A 15,774-nucleotide genomic window follows, 5' to 3' on the forward strand; every position below is an offset into this window, starting at 1 on the left:
TCTGCTGGAAATTAGGATTTAGCAGAGCTTGATCCACCAGCCAATTCGGAGATTATTGAGGCAGCTTTGGTCTACAAATAAGCGAATGTTGGTCGTGCGATTTTCAGTTTCTCACCGAGCCCGAAATATGGCGGCTCTCGAGACGCAAGTTCCCGTCTTGCTGATTGGAATTGTTTTACTTGTGGGTTACTCCTGATTCAAGTGTCATGACAATTTTTACTTGAAACTGAATTTTTGTGTATTTTTTGCTGATACTGTTTTGTGTCGTATCTTTCCCGGTTCTGTGAGATGTGCTTTTTGGTTCTTGAAAAATATCAAGATGTTTTATGTTGCTATGCAATGCATTACTATTTTTTGATGTGGCGCGTCTTTTACGCGTGTTCTAAAATAATTAGAGCTGAATTGGAATATCAGACGCTGTAACAAATCACTCATAATGAATCATATTATCCCCTCAAAATTTCACGTTGAACCCCATGAATACTTCAAAATTGTCGAACTCACCTTTTAAGTGAGATAATTATCATTATGGGTCCATAAACGAATATACTTGCTGCACGTTGAAAAACAAATTCTAATATGATAATAGGGATTTCCCCTCCATGACAGCCTCAACTTTGAGAGCGTTTTTTGAGCTTAAGGTGATTCGATGGACGCCGTATTTTGTGCCAGAGCGACGTGCGATGTATCGCATCAATATTTTCCATAATTTCAGCTACTTGTCATTGTTTTCGTATTTTGAGATCGCATATCTGTTGTCAGGATACTATAGAATTCACTTACAAATTTTGATAAAGAAATTCAACGTAATGAAGGCGTGTTTTTTTAGAGGGAAAATGTCGCGTTCGAGTGCAGTTTCGATATCAGTATCGAATGCGATATTTTTTCTCTAAGAGAACCCTGCCTTTATTACGTTGAACTTCTTTATTAGGTACATAAATTCTTTAGTCGCATGACAACACCACTGGAAAAAAAACACGTTGGATCTAGACTCCAGACTCTTGATTCAATCAGAATCTAGCTTAAATCAAGGACCAAGCCTCTTAATTTAAGCGGATTTCGTTTTGAGTCAAGCAAACATCCGATTGAATCAAGAGTATTTTTTCTTGTCAATGTTTTTAAGAGTCTGGACTCTAGATCCAATGTGTTCCTTTTTTTCCAGTGAGAAGTGCGATCTCAAAATTCGAGAAAAATGACAAGTAGCTGAAATTATGGAATTAATTAATGCGATACATCGCATGTCGCTTTGACACAAAATAAAGCCTCCATCAAATCACCTTAAGAGTTGATCTCAGAGAAAATCAGGGGGACCATCGTGTTTCTCGCAAACATTTATATAAGAATCAATAGTCAAATCGCAAATTCCTCACATATGCAACATCTCCATTCGACCCATAATTCGATGGTTCGTGTTTTAGGCGCCGTTTACCGCGCTCGTAAGCGCCGAATCCTCCAGGGAGAAAATCCAGATCGGACTGCTCCATCTGAATCCCGATAACGCAGGAACCAATGATGAACAATCTCTTCAAGCCAGAGGCCTCTTCGATAGTTTCGGGAGTCTTTTCAACACGGCCGTATGGAACACCCCGACCGGCTCCGACAGCGCCAAACGCGAGGTAGCCGAGGAAGAAGATAGATGGGAAGAGGAACATGAACACGTCGATGACGACGATGAACACGACTATGATGAACACGTCGCGAAAGTGACCAAAGGTACATACATTTTAAGTGTACGGAAATGGTTTGCCAAAGATGCATACTGTATTTTTATATGAATGATTAACTGCGCAGCCCGACATGATACAAAGATCGACACGCAAAATTTGGGATTAAAAGCTGTAAAAACACTACAAACCGGATGATTTGGTGCGAAAAACAACCAACTCCTTCTTCAGCGGATAAAAACTTTAATTTCAAAAATCTCACAAACTCAAAACTTTACTTTCTTTACTAATTTCCTTACTTCATACTTACTTACTTACTCACTTACTTACTTACTTACTGGACTTTACTTTACTTTATTTTTATCTATAGTACTTAATAAATTTCGAGACTTTCATTTGGACGTATTTCTATCAAACGGACCTATGCGCCATAGGGGAGGAAAGGAGAGGGGTGCTTGGATTGGCGGGTGTTGCGGAACGCAATGCTCGCTCCTCCTGTACTCGCAATGCTTTTCCGTGGCGCTTAGGTCCGTTTGACAGAACGCGCTATCCTGGATTCTAAAATCCTCAAAAGGAACTCAATTTTGCGCTTAGTTCCGTTTGACAGAAATACGTTCATTTGGTGAACACGATTCAAATATCAAGCTACAATTTCATGTTTAACACACAAACATTGATAGACTCACCTATGAAAGAATAAGGATAAGAAAAATAACAATTATTTTGCTTATAGTTGTTTCGTACTTTTAAACATAATATAAAATACTTACTTGGCTTGCTAGTCTTCTCTGCAATAAGGCGCCAGGCAGCTTCTCTTCTGATGTTCATTTTGTAGTTTTTGTGATTCGCATCGTACAAAAGACTATGCCGTTGCACTTCGGTAATTAATATTTCCTCCTCAACGGAGTTAAAAAATTCATTCTCGGCCATGGTGAGAATGGGCTGTTAAAAAGTAAAGCACATTTGATCACTTCCAAATCCAGACAGGAACTGATTTGAAATAAACAGTCCAAAATCATCCTCAGTTTTGGGCGTTTGGAGTTAACATCAGGCTGCATTTTCTCGTTTAGGGGCATGCAAACTTAAAAACAGCAACCACTCCTTGAGAAAGCAGATAGCTCACAAACTCATGAATCGCTAACGTCAACCGTTCGTTGAATCGTAGCAAGTCTAGTTCGATCATGTTCATTGTTTCTAACATAATCTGCGGGCCGATTATTGAAACTGACAGACAAAGCTATAGACAAAGACGACAAAAGGGATTTGGAGGGATCCTATTGGTAGAAGCTGGCGGTGGCAATGGACATAGGATGTTGGTAATGGACTAACTAACGGCAACCCACTAAAGACCCGACAGTTAGTCCATCATTTTCTTCCTTAGTCTATAAGAACCAACCATGTCAACCAATAAGATCGCTCCATACTCCCTATGTCTTCTTTGTCTATTGCTTTGTCCATCAGTTTCAATAATCGCCCCGCTGATCGTCTGGGACACAAAAATGCGATACAATGGGCCATGCGTCTGTTGCATGCAAGCGACACGACAAAGCAAATAGACTTTCGCGGGTAAAATCTCATGAATATTTAAAAGGCACACTAAAAAGTAACACTGAAGACACAGAATTCCGTCTTAGTTCACATAGAATTTATGAAGTTATGAACGATTGTTTTTACCTGGATCGAAACTATCACACATCAATACGTGGAATACTGCAACAATCGCAAAACGAAATTTCGAAAATTGCAAGCGTGACGAAGCCACAAAATTGGTGATACTCTATGGGATGAGTAAAAAGTCGCGTGCGTTTTCCCCAAATTTCGAAATTTTTTGTGGGCGTTCGGAGTTAATACCAGGCTACGTTTTCTTGTTTAAGGGCATGCAAACATAAAAAAGCAACCATTCCTTGACAAAACAGCAAGCTCACCTTAAAATTGTCAGACATTTTCATTAGTTTTTTGGAGAACTCGCGTTTTCTTGCAGAGGAAAGTGTGCAATACTTTTCGTGCGTTGTGACCACTAAGCTGGAACACAAAGAAAGAGATACAATGGGACGTGGGTCTGTTGCACGCAAGAAAAATGACAAAATAAAGTCATTTTGGCGCGTAGGCGTAGTATACTGCCTTTTCCATCGTTTCGACCCCCGTACGCCCCCCCCCCCCCGACCCCCTACCCCCTACTCGATACAATGTATCGAGTGCCTGAGTTTCGTACTAGGAAGTAACTGGCGGGCTCCTTCTGAATCTTTGAGAGCTTGTAAAAAAATTACTAGTGTTTCGAACTTTTAGGTTGATTGATTTTCGTCATCGCCTTTATTTTCTAATTGTAAATCCTAGAGATGAACGGGCTTCGTTATTGAACGTAGTAGCACAGAAACGTTGGTACTTCCTGCATTCCCATATGATTTTCTCATCAATTTCCGACTCGCGATTATACACAGTTTTCATGCACTATAGTAAGTCACAATTTTTCTTCTTTCAAACTTCACGGGCCCCTAGAGGGCCTGGTTTGATTAATAGCTGAGATGAAGAATTGAAAATAGGGATAATAACAAGAAAAAATCGCCCAGGGGGGCCTGGGGTGCTATAGCACCCCAAGCCTTTGAACAAAAGGTCCATTCTGATTCATGACACGAAATCGCGTTTTCGCCTGGCGGTTAGATTCACATATCTTTCTTGCATTGACACAAGTAAAATGAGGAGTAAATACTCATCAGGATTAGAGGGGTTGGCTACAACATCTTTGATATGTCTCAATGGCAGCTCCAGGGTATGCTGTTGTTCCTGTTGCTCCAGTAACTGTTGTTGTTGTTGTTGTTGTTGCTGCTGCTAAAACATCTGCTGCTCTCGAATTTGTTGCAGCGGTGCATTCATGTGTTGCTGGTTTTGATTGGCCATTTTAATACCTGCAATGAAAAAAAAGGCGTACTATTTTTAAGTAAACTCGTTTTCGCGGATTTTTTTCTGCTTCGAAGGCGGGTCCGCCTTGGAAGGGAACACCGGGTTTCTCGATGTAGGCATTCAGAATTGTCTTGGAACGAGAAAGTCCTATTTTGTTGAATTAAATCAAAATGTTAAAATAAGCGATCGTGTACTTGAATGAAGAAACGTGTTTCTTGAAATTAGTAAACGGGGACAACGCCCTCAGAGCACCTTCGTTTCCTTTTGGTCGTACTTCATACATACATAATAAATGAGAAACAACTTAATCAGCCAAAATACACATAATAAAAGAACAACTTAATTTGGGGAAAAGGCTACATATGAAGAACAAAGAATAAACAAAACCCGGAACGTTTCAAAATAGTTACAATTTCATTTTCAACCGGAAAAAAAATTAAAAATAAAAACGAGCCGTCGCCACGCTGTTATTGTGAGACCGAGACATACATAATAAATACATAATAAATTTCCATTAAATAAAACTGTAACCTTTGGTTTATACGCATGAGTAGCACAGACAATGAAATTACTTCTTTTTAAAAAATTCAAAATTTCCTTCAAGTAATAGCTTTTATAGAGATCAAAAAACGAGGATATCAAGGGTGCAAATTTCGATATAATACATGGATGCATTCAAAAGTGGCCTACGCTGCTAAGGAGCTGTTCTACCTCGCTGGGGTACATTCGTTTAAATTGACCTGATTCGAAATGTAGCCCGAATTGTTTCACACGTCTTTTGCCTTCATTTCGTCGGAAGTATTCTCTCATTAGCCATACTTCGTGCGGGGTGATTATCTCGAAGTTCTGATCTTGTGGAGGCTCCTCAGGCTCCGGTGTAGTCAAATCTACGACTGGCCCTTCTACTGTATGTGCCGGGGTTGGTGGAGGAGACATGTAACTAAAATTGAAGGAAGGCCTAGGTGGATATTTGAAAGCTACGGGTCTGTAAAGTTCTGTAGTTCCGGCGGACAGGGGAACGCTACCCAGGCTCGTCCTTGGAGGCCCACGAGGAAGAGGGCCCCTCAATTTTTTTTTTGTATTTCCTGTCTTTGCCCTCGTCCTCGGGACCCCCGAGGAAGAGGGCCCCAGAATTGTTTTTATTAATTTTAAGACACCGTAATCTAAGGGTTAATTAGTTTTCGACGACTGGGGCCCTAGAGTCGGGCGCCTCCACTGTTACGAGTTATTTCAGTGAAATTTTTTGACTTAAAATCAAACTTACGTGCTCTCAAAATTACGTTTTAGGTCGAATATTGTATCAATTCAAACCTCTGAAAGTTAACAATTGTACAAGCGGCCGGGAGGATACAATTGCATTCTCGGGATAAAAAAGATCAAAAAAAATTGTCGGGGGGCTACCGATCCCCGGACCCCCTATCTTTCCTGGGGCGAGTCCCCCCCCACACCGCCCGTGGGGGCCCTCAAGATGCGTCACCGCGGCCTAACTTTTTTCACGCCAGTCCGAGCTTGACGCCACCTTTGCCAATAGCTGATCTTTAATGGCAATTCTGAGTTTTTTGGCCTACGTTATCCTCGTAAGGCCGAATGGGTGCCCTTTTTTTTTTTTTTTTTGAAAAAAAAAGGGGCGGTGGGAAAGGCTCTCTCGCCTTTCCCACCGCCCCTCTTTTATAATTTTCCTTTTATATCCATTTTAAACATACACACATAAATAAACCAATACACTTTAAAGATGTACAGACACACTTCCACTTAATTCAGTGGATGCTTTACGTGAAGCTTGTATGGGAGGGGATGGGGGGGGGGGGTATTGTGCTACCTTACTGGGTGGGTGATGTTTTCGAAATGGGAACTCCTCCGGAGGAAAATTTTGGAGGGTTGGACGGGCAGGCCCTCAGGGTGCTCCCGTCCTTAGTTCCTTTTAGAGGGGCTCTTGGGCTCCCTCTGTCAGGTATAGCCTGATCCGGGGTAGTCATGGGTCTGATTCGCTAGCCGTGAGTGTTCGCGGGGGTTTTGGCCACGTTATTTTGCGGCGTCTAGTCAACATATTTGATTACTAGCTAGGGGTGGGGGATTGACTAGATTAAATTGTTTTCGAGTTGTTTACTAAAACTTTAAGCCTGCGTATGCAGGATTGTGTTTTTATTTTGCTTAAGGCCCTCGTGGGTCATGTATCAGTATAACAGGTTTAATTTAATCCTAAAGAAAGGGGCTTGCTCACCCGGCAGTTGCCTTACTTAAAACGCGGACCGGGTCTGCACTAGGCCTATCCGCCATCGCAGGGCGGGTCGCTGCTCTGTCGCCTGCACAGCAGGCCGGCTGCGACGCCTAGCGCCACGGTGCTGTCCTTCCTCACGGTGAGGAGTCGATGTCTCTGTATGCTGTGCCGTTGGCACAGGCTCTTCTTGGTCTGTTTGCTGGCATAGGAGGTGAGTCAGGCGCGTCTGGATCCGAGTCCTCGGACGATGAGGAGCTGGTCTCCAGTGCGACGAGCCTGGCCTCCATGTCCTTGATCTCCTCGGTCCCGTCCTTCGACCATCGAACCCAGATGGCGTCAGGAACAGTCCCGAGGTCCAGTGCTAGGTGTCTCGACCGGTCAAGACCGGCTTGCTGAGCCTCTGCTCTTTCGATGGCGAAGTGTGGACAGTTGTCCAAGCGATGTCCGGGGTTGTCTTCGACCCCACAGTCTGGGCAGAGTCCAGCAATAGCTTTGCCGATGCTGACAAGTTGGCAGCCGAAGCCGCCGTGGCCAGCGAAGAATTGCGTCCTGGCAGGGGTCATCGGGATCTTGAGGCGGACCCGTTCTTCGATGATGGGGCAGAAGTTGAACGTGGTTCTGCTTCGGGATTCCGCTTCCCATGCCCTCTGCCAGGCTTCTACGGTGACTAGCTCGGCTCTCGCCTTCCATTCGGCCTTGGTGGAGCCAGGGGGAGAACTATGTGTGTTCCGAATAGGTCGGATTCCCGAATGGGTGCCCTACGAACTAATGCCTCTGCATACATGAGTACAAAGGCGCCTCAGTCACTCAGATTTTCCTGTTGAGGCACAGACGCTGCATATGTGCTCCACGCGGACCCGGTGCCAACCGTGTGCAGAAATCCCGCATTAAAGAGAGTGACATGTTGGCCGTCTTATCATCATAAATTGAGTCCATGCAGATGATTAGCCTGCTCTGAAAATCGGCGCTTACTCGATACTAGTGTTGCCTTGTCGGGCAATGAACTGGGACAAAAAGCAAATCAGGGCGCCTACCTAATTTTCTGAGATTACTATCTACACCTCCTCGTAACAATGAGGCGAAAAAAAAATGTATCTACTAAAACTTTGTTTGTAATTTGGTCGGTCTGAGCTTGCCTTTGGAGAAGTGACACATGCGCATTAATCAGTGTGTCATCCAACCAAGCCCCTAGCATCAGTTTAGACATATTCTCGTGTGAGGGCTCCGTTATAAGAAGTTACAAAGTCAGAATACTGAAGAATAGAAAATTTCAGTAGCGGTCTTAACAAAGAGAAATGGATTAGACAATTTTAGCAGGACAATAATACAGACGTAAAAAAAAAAAAATTAAAACAAATCTTCTGAAAAAATGCGAAAAAGACAACTATGACTGTTGCGAGTTTGGTGCACTTCCATAATCCACATGTTCTGTGATTATTAGGATTAGGCTGTAGGCGCAGTGGAATTCTCTTCGGATCACCGTGTCTCGAGCTCACCACACTGAAAAAAAAAAAGTTTCTCATATTAAATATTAAATTTTGATCACAGAGTTTTCGAGAAAACGCTACATTAAAGGAACTATAATTTTGGTACAAGTTTTAAAATACACTATACATTATGAAGAGGACTCCTCTTCTGATTCAATGTCAGAGGCGTCGATGACTTCTGGTTGTACCGGTTTGGGTTGCGCCTTTTCCGACTCCACGTCAGACACCTGAATTATTTCCGGTTGTGCCGGTTTGGGTTGCGCCTTTTCCGACTCCACGTCAGACACCTGAATTATTTCCGGTTTTGCCGGTTTGGGTCGCAAGTCTTTTTCTTGCGAAGAATTCGCAAGCTCGTTTTTGCGACCTTTTTGCTTTCCTCACGCTGTTTTTTCATCCAGGCCCGATATTTTTTTTTTTTCTTTTTTTTTTTATTCATAAAAAATATATATAACATTCCGTGTACAAATATTCAAAAGAAAAGTTGCACTTGAGAACTCAAGTATGTGAATAGCTAAATAATGAAATATTAATTATATCTTAATCATGAAATCAATAGAGAGTATATAATCATAAACATTTCGGTCCATATGAAGTCTCAAGTCTAATAAATTGATGGGTTAATAAGTCAATACGAATAATTATTCATAATATTAACCTAACTATTGAAACCGGTACCGGCCGTAGCCACTTCATCGGTTACCCAGGCCCGACTGGGTTCGTTCTTTGTCGGTGGGTACTCGAGCGTGAAACTTCGTGAAACGCATGAGATGGTGCATCCGGAAGTGGCTCGTCATCCTCAGGAAAGGCCGCTTCAGACCCTATGGGGACCTCGAGGGACAGCCTGGGGCCCTTCTCCACCATGGGTGGAGGTGATGCTGGCGAGCTCAATGCGCAACGAGGAGCCTAGTTTGAAGCGATCTGGCAGCACGATTTGTGCCCGCCTAGATACAGCCTCCATACACATCAACATCAAAGGGCCACAATCTACCGTGTTGTTCTGCTGTGAGCAAACACCAGCATAGCAGTTCCAGTGGTCAATTTCGAAGGAATTCGGGAAACAAGTTGATATGAACCCTAGCATACACTCTAAAATGTACTGCGCATCTTTGTCGCAATACCTGCTGTCAAACACAGTTATCACATGGTTCTTTAGATCTACTACAGATAATGCCCAATGGTTATAGTGGACATTGCAGGGCACTAAAATCAGGTCCGTAGAGCGCAAATGGGTGTCTTTAAGGAATTTGGAGGCAACCATCCGCGCCGTCCCTTTGGAAGGTTTCGTTCTTTTTCATTGGGTTTCGGTGGGTATTCGATCGTGAATCTTCGTGAAACGCATGAGATGGTGCATCCGGAAGTGGCTCGTCATCCTCGGGAAAGGCCGCTTCAGACCCTGTGGGGACCTCGAGGGACAGCCTGGGGCCCTTCTCCACCATGGGTGGAAATGATGCTGGCTACGGAGTTTTTCTGCTGCGGGTAGACACCGGCATAGCAGTTCCAGTGGTCTATTTCAAAAGTATTCGGGAAACAAGTTGATATGAAACCTAGCATACACTCTAAAATGTACTGCGCATCTTTGTCGCAATACCTGCTGTCAAACACAATTATCACATGGTTCTTTAGATCTACTACAGATAATGCCCAATGGTTATAGTGGACATTGCAGGGCACTAAAATCAGGTCCGTAGAGCGCAAATGGGTGTCTTTAAGGAATTTGGAGGCAACCTCTGCGCCGTCCCTTTGGAAGGTTTCGTTCTTTTTCATTGGGTTTCGGTGGGTACTCGAGCGTGAATCTTCGTGAAACGCATGAGATGGTGCATCCGGAAGTGGCTCGTCATCCTCGGGAAAGGCCGCTTCAGACCCTGTGGGGACCTCGAGGGACAGCCTGGGGCCCTTCTCCACCATGGGTGGAGGTGATGCTGGCGGTGGCATCGGCCTTGGCGGAGCCTCCATGCGAATGCAGTGGCGAGAAAATCATGGACTCCCGGGTGAACATTTCTTGTTTGGGCGCTTTTTTCTTTAAAGCTGGCCGGTGTCGAACGGGTGACGGAGCTGGTCGAGCCTGTCTTTTCTTAGGCTCCAAGACTTCAATGGGTCACTAAACCATGAACGAATTTTGACTTGCAAATATAGATTATTTGGATATTCTGAAGGAAAATGACGCGTAGAACACGATGCGCACATTAAAAACACGAACAAGTAACTCAATGACCGAGAAATGCGCAGTTCAAATCGCTCAATTTTTACGCAAACTCATAACGCCCCGGTTTCGCGCCGCACCGAATGATGTCATCCGGCACCAATCAGAAGCGGGCACGGGTTTCCACGACGTCCGTCAAATGTCTATCTACTCTTCGTATACAAGAACAATACTAAAGTCGAAATTATATCTTTTGAATTCAAGACTCGAATCTCATATACAAGCAACAATTCCACATTGAAATACGTTTTATTTTAACAAACCTCAGAGGAAAATGAGAGAAGATTGCGATATGACTACCGCAGTACATAACACCGTCAGTTTCCCGCCATTCGGGTGCGTTTGAAATGTCTTGCAGTTTTTAGATTTTTCCAAAGCGGTTTTCTCCGCAATTTCGGCTCCATAAATATGCGGAAAAATCACCACGCTACCTACTCACATAGTACTTTTAGAATCTTCAATAAAATGAACAAGGTTTAGTGACCCATTTGGTCACGTAGCTTGGCGCACGATTTTCCTTTGGAAGGGTGGTGAGCAAAATGGTCCGCCTTTGAGTTTTGACGGAAGCCACCTTTTGGGGTCGCGTAGGCACCCTTGTAGGGGCTTGCGATGGTTGGAGCGGTGTGGTCACTTCATAAATATCCGGTAAAGGCTCAGAGAATAGCTCCAAATAGTCCGAATCGGAGTCAGACATCTGAAAATCAAATGAATAGAGATGTAGCACATTAATTTAGACATTATTGTTGAAAAGACTGGCAGGAAGAGAGATAGGGGTAGCAGCGCGCCGATTACTGAAATTGATAGACAAAGCGACAGAAAAAGAAGACATAGGGAGTATGGAGCGATCCTAATGGTTGACATGGTTGGTTCTTATAGACTAAGGAAGAAAATGATGGACTAACTGTCGGGTCTTTAGTGGGTTGCCGTTAGTTAGTCCATTACCTACCTCCTATGTCCATTTCCACCACCTGCTTTCACCAATAGGATCCCTTCAAATCCCTTTTGTCATCTTTGTCTATAGCTTTGTCTATAAGCTTCAATAATCGACCCGCAGAAAGTAAGATAGCGAAGGAAGAGAAAGAAATAAGAGAGATGTTACTTTTTTTTTTTACTGTGTGGGCAGCGGATGCAGCTTTACCACTGGCCGTTTTAGAGACCCAGATGACATTTTTACTGTGGCAGCGCGTACAATGCCATCTGGGCCCGGATGGACTTCCGTGATGAGGCCTAGGGGTCTTTCAGGGGCGGTGCGTTGTCTCGCTGCACTCCAAATTTTGGCAATGCAGCCATTTGTGGGCTCGAATTTTTTGGGTTTAATTTGAAGCACGTGTTGCACTTTTGAATTATGTTGCGAATACAACTGCGTAAGCCCTGATGATAAGCCCATTGACTGTTGATTTATAAGTAAAAGTTTGCGAGAAACACGATGGTGCCTCTGGTTTTCTCTGAAATAAAAGAACAACTTAATTTGGGGAAAAGGCTGCAAATAAAGAACAAATGAAATCTGAACAAATCAAATTTTTCTCTGAAATCAACTCCCAAGCTCAAAAAAAGCTTTCAACTTGAGGCCAAAATGGAGGGGATATCCCACGCTATCCTGAGAGTCCACCTCTACATCAAAACAAACTCTCCATGCAAAGATAGGGAGCAAATACGTTGACAGGGCTGCCACTTTATTTGGGGACTCTAAAACTGAAAATACGGTAACCCTGCTAATGTATTCGCTCCCTATCTTTGCATGGAGAGTTTGTTTTGATGTAGAGGTGGACTCTCAGGATAGCGTGGGATATCCCCTCCATTTTGGCCTCAACTTGAGAGCTTTTTTTGAGCTTGGGAGTTGATTTCAGAGAAAACCAGTGGCACCATCGTGTTTCTCGCGAACTTTTACATAAGAATCAACAGTCAAATCGCAAATTCCTCACACATGCAACATCTCCATTTGGGGATTCAAACTTCTCATGGAAAATCATAAGGGAGCAACAGTCATCACTCTTTTTTCGGCTGTTGGCATCTTGCCGAAATGCATTCAGGAAAATAAGCAGATAATTTTTCAACATTATGTGCCAACAACAACATTTTATACACATATAACATTTTTTTTACATTTTACATTTTTTAAATGCAACATTTTTTACTATATTAATGCTCCGACAAACAAGGAGAGGAGGTGGGATTGTATAATTGTGCGAAAAAATCGCAAATTCCTCACACATGCAAAATCTCCATTGATTGATTCATCTGCTCGTGTTGAAACACAGGAAAAGGCACATCTAACAGCTTCAACAACTTCGGAACCGGGAAACAGAACTTCCACGGCGCCAGTATCAGCATCGGCGGTCACGACGGCGATGATGGACAGGACTTCAGCGGAGCCGCCATCGGCTCGATCGGTTCCATCAACGTTGGCAACAACGTCAACAACGGCGGCATCCAGAGAAACGGCGGCATCAGCATAAGTGGCATCGGTTCGGCTAATTCCATCAACGTCGGTGGCAATCGCAACATCAACGGTATCCAGACGAACGGTGGCGTATCAGCATCGGTAACATCGGCGCGGATGGCATCAGCATCGATCACATCGGCGCGGATGGCATCAGCATCGGTAACATCGGCTCGGACGGTATCAGCATCAACGGAGGCCACATCGTCATAGGCGGCAACATCAATGACGGGATCAGTAATATGATTTTCGGGAACAACTACATTCAGATCGACTCGAATGGTGGTGTCATCATTCACGTCATCGATTCTGGCAACCATGGTCTCAACATGATAAATAACCAGGTATGTTCCCGCCAAGATACACGAAACTATGCGCCATGCGACGTTTCAACATTTTCGCCGCCATTTCTTTTTTTTTTACGGGGGAGTTGTTTAACGAAGCTGTCCGAAAATTTCACTAATTTCTCTGTGCTGACGACAAAATTCAGTGAAATTTTCAAACAGACTCAACCAATAATTTATACATACATACATACAAGTCGCTTTACAGCACTCCCTCGCGCTCTACGACTCCTAACCTCCACTGCTCTCTTTCAAACCACAAATCTTGGGGGATTGAGCAACTTAACATTTCCGCTTCAATCCCCTCCCTCCAACCTTTCATTGGGCGCCCTCTGCGTCTTCTCCCAGGAGGAACCCAATCAAGGACCTTCTTCGGCAACCTGTCTCCTGCCATTCTCTGGACATGACCATACCAAATGAGTTGTTTTGTCATAATGTCATGCATGATGGTCTGCTTGGCATCCATGATCTCCCGTACCGTCTCATTCCTGACGCGATCCTTTCTGGAAATACCAGTGGATCTACGCCAGAACTCCATCTCTGTTGCCTCTAAAACCTCCCGGGTCCGCTGTTTCCTTGGCCATACTTCACACCCGTAGGTTACTATGCTAGTATGCTATGCTAGAGCATAGTAACCTACCAACAATTTATCCGTAAGAAAATAAAATGGTGGCGGAAATTTTGAAACGTCGCATGGCACTTATGATACTTTACCTGAAAATGACGATAGTAAAGGCAGTGCACCTACATACAGGCATTCATATGAAAACCATTCAAATTAACAAAAAACACTTACCAACATTTTCCCGTATTTGTACGTAAGCATATTCATGCCAATTATTATGACTATGCTTTTCGGTGGTGGGAGACACTATAGAATGTCCTGCTTGCTGCACTTTCTAGGCCAGACACATTTTCTGCTATCAGATCGCACCCAACTCTGGGGGACGATGTTGACTGTTTCATCTTCTTCCCCGACATCAGGTGGGAAGACTACAACAGCGTACAATTTGTTGACTTCATCTGCCATGATTCTATTTCTAAGACAAGTGAATGGAAATTAACAGTCAGTTTGTGAACGAGTCACAAACTAAGAATCTCAGTAAGAAGAATCTCCGCAGTATACCTAAGAATCTCAGCAATATAAACGGGTATGACCAAAGGCATACAGAGACCCTCTACTAGCCCCCTGGCGACAGGGGGAATCTTTTACTTTCGGGGATTGAACACTTCCTTGTGAATAATTATAAGGAACTAAGAAACTGCATAGTTGGAGTCATAATATGCATTTTGATGTGCATTTTCTCGAAAGATCTGGGAAGCTTTTGCGAGGAAGCCAATGGAACCTTTTTTTTAAGCGTTCGCGGTTTTTATCAACGAAATTAAATAACCCCTCATAAATAGCATAAACAACATAAATCTATAAAAATAAGAATTAATAATAAATACAAGAAAAATTCTTGAAAAAGTAGGACATAAAATGAAAAGTAAAATTAAAATCAGTGGATTAAACATTATAAAAACAACTAAAAAAGTCAATAACTTCAATCAGTAAATAATTTAAAATAAAATACTAATCTTGGAAACTAGAAATAAATACATTTTTACTGATATTTTTAACCTAATCTAGATTTCATTGAATTACAAAATAGTGCTTTTGAAGTGTCAAAATCATGTTCGACTTTTTCCTCTAACTCGTTCTCCCGTACAGACCTTACGCCTCAGCACGGGTAAGTCTAGTACTTTTGATAGAGCAACTATTCGTGCTCTGATGATATGCTGACTGCCTACCCGAAAAATTTCAGGCGGTTTTTGGAGGGGTGACAATGAAATTGCGAGCGAATTTAATTACCTGAACAATGTTAAGGGGAGCATCTACAAGTGACCCTGAAAATTCGTATTTTGAAGTGACGAGTTTTTCAAGTCAATTGAAAATCGCAGTTTTTTCTTGAGGAATCTGCCAGCGTGTTTAATACACTGCTGATTCAAAAAAAGAAATGATAATACTGCGGTTAGTTTTAAGTTTGATAGTGAGGACGAGAATAACGTCATCACCCTCTACCCGTTCATTATTGAAAGACTGCTCTGTGTGAAATAAACATTTTTATCGGCCACAACTAAGGCCTTCTCAATACGAGCAAACAATTCACGGAAACAACTGCGTATGGTTTTTTGCCTTTATTCTGTGCGCAGACAGAACAAGTCGTAACTAACAAGGGGAGGCTACCGATTGTCCACCTCAGATCGGGTTCAAATTTGGCAGAGAGGTAGAATAGGTTAATATAAGAAACCGTATTTTTTTTTAGGTGCCAATGCCCAGCCGTTTTTGAGTTATGAATTTTTGAAGTTGCCGTTTTTTCGTGTCAGCGACGCGCTCAAGTTGAGCCTACTGTGCGCGCATCTTTTAATGCGATCCGAGTGTCCATCCGTTCAAGAGAGACGGTTGCCCAAGCGGTAGCGCGCTCGCCTACGGTGCCGCAGGTCCGGGGATCGATACTACTTCCGTGAATTACATTTTTGCAA

The 15,774-nt window shown here is 43.1% G+C and overlaps 2 protein-coding genes across 2 annotated transcripts in view; both read left to right on the plus strand.

Moving 5' to 3' along the window:
* On the plus strand, window positions 1-13,120 carry LOC109036109 (uncharacterized). Its single transcript, XM_019050061.2, has 3 exons — window positions 1-181; window positions 1,419-1,713; window positions 12,726-13,120. The coding sequence occupies exons 1-3, from the start codon at window positions 86-88 to the stop codon at window positions 13,118-13,120; spliced, it is 786 nt and encodes a 261-aa protein (XP_018905606.2). The 5' UTR covers window positions 1-85.
* LOC140225387 (uncharacterized) overlaps window positions 13,005-15,774 on the plus strand; it is a 15,712-nt gene continuing 12,942 nt past the window's right edge. Inside the window, exon 1 of the mRNA XM_072304118.1 lies at window positions 13,005-13,251. Coding sequence (XP_072160219.1) covers window positions 13,150-13,251 — 102 coding nt within the window. The 5' untranslated portion in view covers window positions 13,005-13,149. The remainder of the gene's footprint in view (window positions 13,252-15,774) is intronic.

The sequence above is a fragment of the Bemisia tabaci genome, chromosome 9 (assembly GCF_918797505.1).
Source record: "Bemisia tabaci chromosome 9, PGI_BMITA_v3".
NCBI classification, from domain to species: Eukaryota; Metazoa; Arthropoda; class Insecta; order Hemiptera; family Aleyrodidae; genus Bemisia; species Bemisia tabaci.

Coding starts and splice junctions, on each gene's coding strand:
- LOC109036109 (XM_019050061.2), top strand. CDS start 86: ATGTTGGTCGTGCGATTTTCAGTTTCTCACCGAGCCCGAAATATGGCG. Junction 182..1,418: donor TGATTGGAATTGTTTTACTT/GTGGGTTACTCC, acceptor TTCGTGTTTTAG/GCGCCGTTTACCGCGCTCGT. Junction 1,714..12,725: donor CGTCGCGAAAGTGACCAAAG/GTACATACATTT, acceptor GTTGAAACACAG/GAAAAGGCACATCTAACAGC.